At 37.3% G+C, this 12,415-nt stretch overlaps 1 protein-coding gene across 2 annotated transcripts in view; it reads left to right on the forward strand.

Moving 5' to 3' along the window:
* Positions 1–12,415, forward strand: part of fam20ca (FAM20C golgi associated secretory pathway kinase a) — a 76,223-nt gene that overhangs the window by 39,010 nt on the left and 24,798 nt on the right. For both annotated transcript variants that reach the window (XR_007184499.1, XM_048187173.1), the window contains exon 4: positions 10,898–10,990. Coding sequence is in view for 1 of the 2 variants with exons in the window: in XM_048187173.1 (XP_048043130.1) it covers positions 10,898–10,990 (93 nt within the window). In the remaining variant the exon portion in view is untranslated. The remainder of the gene's footprint in view (positions 1–10,897; positions 10,991–12,415) is intronic.

The following is a 12,415-nucleotide window of genomic DNA, read 5'->3' on the forward strand; positions in this document are numbered from 1 at the left end:
TTTTGTCTGGACCAAAGATAATGATACATTTAGTCCTGGTTCACTTAGGGTGTGTTCACACTTGTACTTCAGTTCACTTGGTTTATTTGGTCCAGACCAAAAAAGAAAAGAAAAAAACATTTAGTCCTGGTACACTTAGCATTCACATTGGCATTTTTAACACTGAACCTAAAGATACCAAACCTAAAGTCATGCCTAAATGTGTTCGCTGTATGTGCTTACATATGACTTATGAGGAGCTTATAAAATGTGTAAAGGAGTCAAAACAGGAAACAGGTATTAGAAAAACCAGGTGTGCTTGAGCATCCTGTCTTTTTAGGCTCGCATCTTGTGACATCATCTCCTGGTTTTGGTTCGTTTCGATGTCTTTGGTCCATGTTGCGAATCATACCAGAGTTTGAAGCGGACACCAAGGATCTTAGTCTGATTGTTTGGTGCGCATCAGCGTTCAGATGGCAGCGTTCACACTTATTCAAATAAACCGCACTAACAGAGCAATCGTACCAGATTTCTTTTTAATTGAACCAAACCTGCTAAGTGTGAACACAGCCTTAGAGAGAACACGAACGTCTTAAGTCAATGTCGACAGACTTGTTGAAGGTGACAGAAGGAAACACCTCAAGGCATGCTGGGTGGGAACTGCGACATGTAGTAAACACTGACAGAAGCTTGAATCTCCACCCATTAGGAAGCTGCAGCCTGGGGAAAATGTCAATTATATTCTGTGAGAAATAGGTTTAGCATGGCAAGAGAGAGAGAAATTAAATCAATGTACTGTAATCTTCCTAGGGCGCCTTAGGGCAATTCAAATTAAAAATCACAATGACCCTTAATTCTCTTAACCCTGAAATATAATTACTGCAGTAATTTGCACTGCTTCTAATTATCATATGTGTCTTAACGTACATGTTCAAGTCGTGAAGCAAAGTGTTTGCGACAAAACTGAAACATCTGCTCTTTTTGTTGCATCTCTGACATCAGCTATTGCAGGATCTACTCTGTACTAACCTCTTCACTATTTATTAATTACACTTTAAGGTCGGAGGCTTGCACATGCTTATGAAACTTAATTGCATCTCAGAGGTAAATTAGACTCTAAAAATCATTGCTGCATTAATTACACTGCTTAAGAAAATATGTCAAGTTTCACTGATTTCCAAACATACCCAATCCAGTTATCCAAACATATGTCAGGCATCATTCCAAACTTTTTTTCATTTTTCATGTAGCTTTCCTTTCTGACTAGAACAAAAACTTTATCATTGTGTACAACATATGCAACTAGGTTTAGATGGTTCCAAATATCTTATTTATCAATAAATGAAAACATTAGTTATCCATAATTCACTGAAAAATAACTAGCATTTTATGTATCAGCAATGGGCACACAAGATGAAAACAAAACAGAAAAAACTGTCATACACTAGAAATGAAAGATTTCTCATAAGCTGATAAAACTTTATAATATGCTTTACGCTGGCTTATGTAAGCCCTGTGTAAGCCTTATGAAGACACAAAACATTCTGGCCTTAATTTTTCTGGCCTTTTGCACAAATAAATCTGTTAATCTACTGAGGTTTTCTTTTCTTTTGGTTTCTGAATCGTAGGATCTGTCAGTATGAATGACCCTCCAGCCAATCTCTAATTCTCTGTCATTCTCAGAGACAGCCTTTGCAATTCGGAGGAAACAGTTGGAGGCCCAACCGATGGGGGAAAAAAATGAAATGAAACTAAAGCTGCCTGTAGGTGGCGGCAAATCGTTGTCTAAACTAAAGAGTCATTCAATCGTTCAGTCAAACAATCCATTCAAAATGGCTAATTCATTCAGGGACAAAGCAAGTGACTGCATCCGAAAGCTTAGGCAGTGACTTGTTACCTCGCTGACTTATCAGAAAATGACTTTGCAGGTAGCGTTTGCACACAAAGGTACATACGAAATTGATTTCAGAGAGACTTCTGAGACAGCTTAATGGTTTAATGATCTACAACAAAAAACAGCAAGCTTTGGTGATAGCTTAGCAGATATTTAATTGCTACAAAAGTAATTTCTTGTTAGAAATAGTGCTGATGTTCGGGAAAACATCACTCTATATCTTGAATTATAATCGAATAAATATAGGCTATAATTAATATTAAAAACAAGAACTCACACAGGGACATTTTTTGCCCTATATATCTTGAATTTTGGGAGCGTTTATATTAATTTCAGTGACATTTTTCCCCCAAGCCCCAAAAATTTAAAGCACAGACGGAGGCCCCTTCTGTTGCAAGGCCCATTTCAAATGAAATGGGTGAAACATAGCAAAGGCTGCTACTGGTCATTCTAACTCTTTTGTTTTACTGTTTGCTCTTTTTTTATACTTGATCTATACCTTTACTTTCTCTAGGTTTCCCTTATGTTTGTTTTCTGCTGTTTCTCTCTTTCTCTCCTGACGTGAAAGATGGTGAGCTCAGGTCAAACATGAATTGCTAACCTGTTCCCTCCAGCACAGAATACACAGTCTCTAACAATCAGTCCTGTCATTGGAGTGGTAACGATATCCGGGATTACGTCCGAATGATAGATCCCTCCGCTGAATCTGCCTGCATGAGTAAGGACATGATTGAAGGAGGTTCTGCGCAGGTGGGCTGAGCTCAGGAGCTCAGTTCTGTGTGTTTGAGAGCTGAGGGAGAATTCATGACCTGCTTAAAGGTTTCAGGTGTTGGTTACAGTGTTGAGGTGTTGCCCTCGGCCCCTCCAGCACTGACAGCACCACGGGTCACTGAGTTTGAGCAGGTGGCACTGACTTCTTAATACCTGTGGGAACCGTTGTGAGGACACTGCAGAAGAGCAAAAACGAGAAAGAGGGAAAAACATTGGTGGGTTGAAGCTCTGGCACTCTCAATGTTTGGTTTGGGATATCTGTGGTGGGATAAAACCACCTGTTGTGAGATTTAGCTGACTGACAGCTGTCACTACTCTGTGCTGAAATGCCATCATTATTTACTCATAACCCCTCGAACTTCCTAGTGAGGTTTCTATAAAACACTGTTATGCATTGACAATGATTGACAGGTTGTTTTATGAATTACATCATTTTGTGATGTCTAGATTAATTATCTTTGGTCCAGATACAGTCATCAATCTGCTTATACCTGATCCTTTTTTAATACAAATTCATGGCCTATTCATGATTATTCATCAGTCTATGTTATTCTATAGAAGGAATGATTGCCTTTGCAATATTTCATCAAAATATAATAGCTTAACTTTTCAGATGAGCCACCATCTCTTCTTTTTCAGTCTCTCCTCTCCAACCGCCTATCATAGAGACTATTTCCAATCCAATCATTTCCAATGGATGAAATCGAGTCCTGTTGTACATTTTTACTTGTTGAATATCCTGTTTCACTCAGAAGTACATCACATTTTGGAATTAAAATTGTAAAATGTAAAGAAAAATGCCTTTTTATAATGTCTACTCTGCTCTGATTGGTCAGACGACTGAGTCTGTTGTGATTGGTCTACTCTGCTTTGATTGGTCAGATGGCCCAGTCTGTTGTGATTGGTCTACTCTGTCAATTTTTTGAAATTGAGATTTATATCATATCAAATAAATAAACTTTCCATTGATGTATGGTTTGTTAGGATAGAACAATATTTGGCCGAGATACAATATTTGAAAATCTGAGCGTGCAAAAAAATCTAAATATTGAGAAAATCGAAGTTGAAATCCAAATGAAGGACTTATCAATGCATATCCAGTTACAAAAATACATTTTTGATATATTTACAGTATGAGATTTACGAAATATCTTCATGGAATATGATCTTTACTTCATATTCTAATGATTTTTGGCATAAAAGAATAATTTCTTTTATGCCTGTTTGTACATATCTCATTCATTAAATGAGATATGTACAAACAGTTTACAGGGTTTTTGGGTACAGACTAAGGATTATTAAAGTAAATAAATAAATTGCATAGACTCTTAGACATCTAATGCCAAAATATTTCTCCTGAAAAGTGGCAAAAGCAATTTAAAAAAAAAAAAATGGTTTTGCTTTAAAAACATATTTTGAGGAGTAGGAGAAGAGGGGACATTTCACACTGAATGTTGAATAAGTTAGCATCTCTCTTTGCTGATGTTGTGTTATTCAGATCTCGCATACATTACTGTCCAAAACCTCAGTTGGAAAAAGATGATTCATACATTTATTTTCTTAAATTATGGTTTGGCTGTCACAGTCACCTTAGTGACACTGCAAAAAAAAATATATAATTTAGTTAAAAGTCAATATTGTTTATGACTTCCATTCCATATTCCTTATTGTTTTCTTAGAGGGCTTGTTTCCACACCAGAGATTTTATTAGTATTTTAGTTTACAGCCAGTTCAGCATATTCTGTTTACATGGTTTTTGTTTATCTGACTTATCCCCCACAACAAGACATCAAAACTAAAAGGACTTCTAAAGAGGATTAATTGATTAACTAGGCCATCTGACCAATCAGAGGCCAATCACAATCATTTACTCACCCCTCTTGTTGTTGAAAACCTGGGGGTGCGTTTACCGAAAGCATCATTAGACAACTATGGTCGTAAGTCCCATTGAACTCTATTGGTTATGGCGGAACTTGCGATCATAGACCACCCCTTTCTTCTGTGGAACACAAAATAAGATATTTTGAAGAATGCTCAGTCTGCACTTCCCTTATACAAAAAAAATAGAGAGTGACCAAAAATTACACCCTAAAAGTAAATTAGATGAAGCAAAATGAGGGTGAGCTAATGTGCGGCCACATTTGCAGAAACATTCCCAGCCAAAACAATGTCGATTGTCTATTGTCAGTAGAGTAGCGATGCATGACGCACAACTCACACTTTCAAACCAAGCAGCTTTCTGTTGGTCAATGAAGCGACCAACTTACGAAATCTGCATGGGGAAAGCTTTCGTCTTCACACAAAGTTCACAATCACATGGATTCCTATTGAAATTACTCAATTTCGCAGACGAAAATTTGCAGAACAACCTTAAATGTGACCTCAGAATTTTCATTTAGAGGTGAACTGTACCTTTAACTCTTTCCCCGCCAGTGTTTTCTGAAAAAGTTTCCAGCCAGCACCAGCATTTTTTTTTTTTATCATATTCACAAAACTTTCATGGCCCCCAGAATATTTTGTTGTTTGAATATGTAAACATTCAAGATCAAAAGAAAGAACAGAGCTTCTGCTTTTAAAAAAAAAATGTTTTATTCTAGCTTCTTTCATTTTTTATTTTTCCTTCAAACAAAAAGCTAAGAAAATCATGTTTTTGTCAAAGACTTTCTCCAAGTCGGATTCAGAATGATGATCAAAACATAGATGGAGTAGATTGAGTCCCCCAAAGCATCTCAGTCCTGTACGTCTTCCGACATTTTTTCTCAAATAACATTAGGCAGTTTTGATTTATATGCTGTTGAATGTTTGATCACATTAGCTTAATTGTGCATAAGCAACTTCTATCCACTTCTTCTGCTTTACGCAGAACTTCATCTTCACTTGTTTTTGAATCCGAAGATGCTGTACTCTTTCAGAAGATGTGAAAACACAGAAAGTCGGTGTATATATATATATATTAGTAACTGCCTTTTAAACATGCTCCTCTACAAGTATAGTGGAACCAGGCACATACATGTTTGTGTTTTCTGGCTCGGTCTGAAGCTCTTAATGTGATTGCTGTTCAGATGATGGATGCGTCATGTTATGGAAATGTGACAGTTTCAGGTGGCTTCTGTCATGATTTGTCATCTCCACTACCATGTGTTGGCTGCTCATCAAAGCCATCTGCCAGAAAACAAAGCCTGTTGTGTTTGCATTTGTTTGTTCATTCGTTTGCCATTTATTTGTTGTTTGTAAAGTATTTAACATCAGTTTTTCTGCACATCTAAGTGACAGGAGTTAAAACAAAAATTCTCTGCGGCAATATCAATTAGACTGCTCTGCTATGTGGTGATATGTTTTATGTCAGGATTGTCACAGATTGTCCTTGAGGGGTTCTCAGCAGGCTGCCGTTTAACTGTGAGGTGACCTCTTTCTGTTTACCTGTGCGGACGGGGGACTCGTGTATCTCTTTTGAGTGACACACATATTGCTGCCTCTTGGCAAACAACAAATACGCAGGCTGTCTCCTGCTTTTATTGGCAATGAGATTTATATCAACATAATTGATCTGCCCGTTCTTCAGCAGAAAAAGCACATTAATATGGCTCGACTGCTGAGCGATACACCCACCAGCCCCTAGAGCCATGAGCTGTCACATGTCAAGCTGCCAGGACTTCTTCCCAGATTGGAGGCTGCATGCAGGGTCAGAGTGACCGTGGCAACTGTCCTGCCAATCACAGCCCAGTAAGAGACAACAGCGCATCCAGAAAAGTGCTCTGAGCACTTTTAACCACAGCACAAGGTGCTGGAGACATACTATGTCAAGAGCATCTGAAAAAATGTCATTTGTGTTTTGTTTATGGGGGATGGGAAGACAATGAGAAACAAAAAGCATCTCTTTTTTTTCAACTATTTTGCATGTTAGGTATGAAATTGAGTCACTTTCCATCATATTATCCTCTACTGCATTTGCACGATATTCATAAATATACAGATAATCATTAATACACATCTCAAAGTCATTTCTATTCATCTTTCAGAGTCGTGCCTAACACACTTGTTCTGACATGTGCGGTGGTGTTGCAGATCTGGCCTGTTTTATTCCCCTTTTTTCAGTCTTTGAATCATTTCCTGTCTTCTCTTGACTATGTTGCTAATGAAGATGGTTAAAACACAAAAAAATAGGGTAATAAATCATCACTTTCTTTCTTCTGTGGTATACAAAAGAAGGTACAGCTTCAACTGAAAGTCAAGTAGGGTCCTGGACATCTTTGGACCCCATTGACCCTTGTTAAAAAGAAGTTCTGCGCATACTTTAAAGAGTACTTATTATGGAAGTAAAATACTTTAAAAATGTATACTTAAGTGCAAACTAAATTGACACTTAATTGTATGTTAATTGCAATTAAATGAAAATATATTTTAAATTTATATTAAAAATGCTGTTAGGTTTTTTGACCCACTTAAGCAGGACTTAAATACATCTTTATATGTAATTTCAGAATTACTTCTATTGTCTTTGAAATTTAAAGTTACTGCTGAATGTACTGACAAGCATTTATGGTCACCTAAAATATGCTTTAATGTAATTTCTATTGAAACTATTTAATTGCACATTTGTAATGATGAATTGCAGTTAATACATTTACAATATATTAACTTTAAAAGTAATAACAAATTACAGTTATAATCAAATATTTTGCATGTTCTTTAGTATGTTAGTCAACACATAAAAATAAGTGCACTTCTTTAAACCATGAAAGAAAAAGCAGAAAGCATAATGATTTAAAAGCTACTTTATAGTAAAACTTTTAATTTGACATTATTACAAAGTAAACTTTTTAAAAGTCTAGTAAAGTGTGTTAAGAAACATACCCCTGGTTTCACAGACAAGGCTTAAGCTAGTCCCAGACTAAAATGCATTTTTGAGCTGTTTTAATTGAAAGCAACTTGCACTGACATATCTTAAAATATGTCAGAGCCATTGTTTTGTCTCAAGATCCACACCAGTAATGTTTTTTTTCTAAGGCACGTTTATAAAAGCTACTTAAATGCCCTAAATGAAATAAGGCCTAATCCTGGCTTAGCCTAAGCCCTCTCTGTGAAACCGTCATGAAAGTGTACTTAAGTGGCCTTTTATTGCATTTATATTATATAATCTGCAAGTTTGTTTTTTAAGATTTGAATTACTCGACAAGTGCACATTCAATAAAATTAAGCTCACTTAATTTGGGGGAAAACATTGAGACATTTTTTCAAAATATCTTCTTTTGTGTTCCAAAGAAAGTCATACAGGTTTGAAACAACATCAGGGTGAGCAAGTAATGACATTGCCTATAACAGACCTATGGACACACACTGGCTGAATAAAATCCCACTCTGTAGTTTAGGTGGTAGTATGTGACACTTCAGTCACTTCCTGTGTGACTCATTGCATTCTGGACCAAAAGCTTTACCCCCCATTCCCTCTCCAGAGAGGATCGCTGGAATCAGCAGTACACTTTAGGCCTCATCTGGCACATAAAAATCCATTAGTTCCCTTTTGATCCGGGAAATTGAGTGGATCATAATGGTGCAGGAGGATTTCAGAGCGAAAAGCTTGCTTTGTCCCTCAAATGAAAATATATGAAGTCAAAGAATGTAGTTTCCATTAGTGTTTTGACAGTGGTGAGGGAAGAAGATATAAGCAGCACTTAGAGTTAATGGCTGGATGAAAATTGGAATTTGGGGACTAAAAAGTTAATATAATAATGTATGATATTGAGGTCTGGTGGCTGGAGTTTTTGTAAAGAGCAGGAAAGAAAAATCACTAACTAGTTTTCCTAGACAGATATGAGATTATAAATAGATGGATTATTCTCCTGAGTAAAAGACCCTAGTAATCTCACATTATTCCCCTTTGGGGTTTCAAAAGAGGTGGCTCAAACTGTGTTCGGATTTGCCAAGAGACCAAAGTTCAAAGATTTCTCATCAAGATTTTATAAGACCACATGATCTGAGTTCCTGATCCACATTCATTTTATACCACTATGAATGATTAATTTGTATCTATTTGAATTTCTCCAGAGGAGAAATATCCTGGCTGAGTCAAAGTTGATACTTAGATTAAACTCTATTCAGTTATGAACAACCTGTAGGCAATACAGTTTTCCCTCTATGTCCACTAAAAACTGAAGTGTTGTGGGCTAAGATTAGCCTAGCATAGCTGGCACTGATTTACCGTTTTCTAAGATCACTCCGTAATACTTCCAGGAAAGATCTTACAGTCGTTTCAGGGAAGCGCCATGTAAGAGTCACCATGAGCTGTTGAGAACGATATCATTGTAGGTGGTTTACAGTTAAGATCTGTGGTTTAGTCCATGTCTGTCTGGAGTCTATGGCTTTTATTCCTGCGCCTGTCTGTCTGAGTCTTGTAATCTGTCTGTCTGAACGCATAGGTACGTGGAGAGAACATGCACCTGCAGTTTGTTTCCTGCCAAAATCTTTTCTGTACACACACACATCACTTTAGTTGCTGATCCAGCCATGCGGGCCACTCGGCAGACGTCCATGTTGTCTGTTTGCTAATGTCACAGCTAACTGAAACTAGCATAACACTACAGACTGCTGGAAGCTGCTCTTTCCTTTCACTGCAGGCAAATTGCTTTTGAATGACAAGTCAAATAATTGCATTTACATTTGTAACATGTAATGCAGTGTGATTAAATGTTAATAGAATAACAACTCTAAATTGAATCCAGTTTTGTGTATAAATGTATAAAAGTTTAGATATTCTGACCAAATAATTAAGAAGAAGCTGCACTATATCTGCAGTATTTTCTGTTTTATACTGAACATTATGGTAAATAGTAGGTCACCCAGCTGTTTCATGAATACAGAATATATACGGATATATATAGCCTACTGCATAATGCAGAAAGAGCAAGCATAGAATGGGAGTATGTTATCCTAAACATAGCCTAATAACATAGAATGCCTAATAACATAGAAGCAATGCCAGCTATGATTTTAACATATTTTATACATACAGTGGTGGCCAAAAGTGATGTTGACAAGAATATGTAATCATATTACGTTGTTGTGATTGGAGTCAATTGTTTTATTTGCGCAATGAAACATGCCAACATGGCTGTCATACAAAGAAATTATGAACACATGCAAAAACAAGAGAACACCATCAGCAACTGATTATGTTGTAGTCTATGAAAGCTTTGTCCTGTGAGCATTTTTTTCTATGCATTTGTTTGCACCGTAAAATAAAAACCTGTAGCTGTAGTTTGCCAAATAATTTTGTCAGAAAATACCTTAACCAAGTTTAGTGTTTAGTTTTTCCTAATATTTAAAATATTTAAAAAATACAAAATATGTTTTATATTAATTTGTAGGGTCATGCAAACAAATATAATCACTTTTGGCCACTACTGTACATATTTCATTCTCACGATTTGATTTGAAATGAACTGTTTAAAACAAAATTTGATTACAAATTCAAAATTTCTTCTTAAACTTGCAGCAGTGAAGTTATATCATGACAATGTACTGTAGCATACTACTCTTGTAAATGTGTAATGTTGCATAGCATTTCACACTGTCTGCATCTGAAATCGAAAGATCCATACTATGTAGTAGGCGAAAAATAGCATATGACAAAATCAGTATGTCTGAATTCAAAGTACTCATAAAACAGTAGGCAAAAAGTCCCCGGATGACCTACTACTTCCGGCAAGATTCTGAAGTATGCATACGATGGACACTTAATTATGTTTTATTAACATAGTTCGGGAGGAACAAGACAAATGGGGGGGGGGTACTCTGTGTTCGGGCCAATTACCGAGCTCGGAGCCCTCTCCCCGGACAGCACGCCAAATACGTTTACCAATTAATTTACCTGACTTATTTGTAAGTGTGAACTAAGTGTGAAACTATCCCATGAGGATTTGTGAATGACAGTGAAGCGAAAATCACCTGACAGTGACAACATGGCAACATGTACTTCTGGATTGCACACACTCATACCAGAACATACTTTTTAGTGGAACGTTAAGTCATTACTTATTCGAAATAAGTCAAGAGAGTGTGCGATTTTGTACGTAGCCATACTTTTTAGAATGAAGTATACGGTATAAGCTGCACACAGTAAGTAAGTTTTGCATTCTGAAGCTGTTAGGTGGAAAACAAATCTGCTGTAGTTCATGTGCTAACTATTCCTCTGTACCTCTGATTCAGCTCATTGCCTAACAAGCACTAACTTGTTTGTGTACTCTTTTCCTCTAGACAAACGAGAGAACAGGAGACACCCCCAGACTTCTTCTACTTCTCTGACTTTGAGCGACACAACGCAGAGATCGCTGCATTTCATCTGGACAGGTAAGACTAAAACACCTGCAGAGAGAAAGAGAGAGTTATTTGCAGGCCTCTTACAATGGCCAGTGGGAGAGTTTCGGATGAGGTCTTTTTGGCCAAAGTGTGTTTTAGCATTTTCTAATTAAAGGGGATCTATTAAGCCCCTTTTCACAAGATATAAGTCTCTGGTGTCCACAGAATGTATCTGTGAAGTTTCAGCTCAAAATACCCCACAGATAATTGATTATAGCTTGTCAAATTTGCCCCTATTTAGGTATGACCAAAATCACACCATTTTTGTGTGTGTCCCTTTAAATGCAAATGAGCTGCTGCTCCCGGCCCCCTTTCCAGAAGAGGGCGGAGCTTTAACAGCTCACGCTTTAGTTGCTCAACAACAACAAAGCTGGAGAATCTCACGCAGCCAAAATGACGATTGTCAGTAACGGTGTTCAGCCTTACATTGTTCAAACCAGAGTTGGACACTGATGGAGAGAATAGTTGAATAATTTTAAAGGTGCTACAGAGGATGTTTTGTTTTATACATTTTTGCAATATTACTTGAAACTGTCTTTACTAACTGATAAAAGACTATTTATTAGGTGCACTGAAAGGAATAATAATAATAATAATATACATCATCTGTGCACATAGTAGGGCCTTAAAAACATCAGCCAATTGTTTACGCGATCATCACGTAAACGATTGGCCCTCTGGCTTGTCAATCACTGCCATGACGTTCCTTGTGAGAGACGAGTGCGGCTGCACTCTCCAGTAACTTTCCACATTCCACAGGCGCCACATGCAATGTTTTTGTCAGGAGACAGGAGTAACAACTGCAGATTATGAGTTACCTGCGGTGAGTCCGACATAATGAATCCACTAACACGATACAGCAAATGCCGGTGGTAAACACTCGTGTTCCAATACTCGTGCACGAGTTTTGGGAGGCATTCCCTCGAAATGAGCTATGAAGGAGGGGGGTTGTTCTTACGCATGCGCAACATAGATGACATATCAAATTTTTAAACTGAGAAAATGTATCATTTTAAGGGAAAAATAAGTTGATTTTAAATTTCATGGCATCAACACATCTCAAAAAAGTTGGGACAAGGCCATGTTTACCATTGTGTGGCATCCCCTCTTCTTTTTATAACAGTCTGCAAATGTCTGGGGACTGAGGAGACAAGTTGCTCAAGTTTAGGAATAGGAATGTTGTCCCATTCTTGTCTAATACAGGCTTCTAGTTGCCCAACTGTCTTTGGTCTTCTTTGTCGCATCTTCCTCTTTATGATGCGCCAAATGTTTTCTATGGGTGAAAGATCTGGACTGCAGGCTGGCCATTTCAGTACCCGGATCCTTCTTCTACGCAGCCATGATGTTGTAATTGTTGCAGTATGTGGTCTGGCATTGTCATGTTGGAAAATGCAAGGTCTTCCCTGAAAGAGACGA

The sequence above is a fragment of the Megalobrama amblycephala genome, linkage group LG1 (assembly GCF_018812025.1).
Source record: "Megalobrama amblycephala isolate DHTTF-2021 linkage group LG1, ASM1881202v1, whole genome shotgun sequence".
NCBI classification, from domain to species: Eukaryota; Metazoa; Chordata; class Actinopteri; order Cypriniformes; family Xenocyprididae; genus Megalobrama; species Megalobrama amblycephala.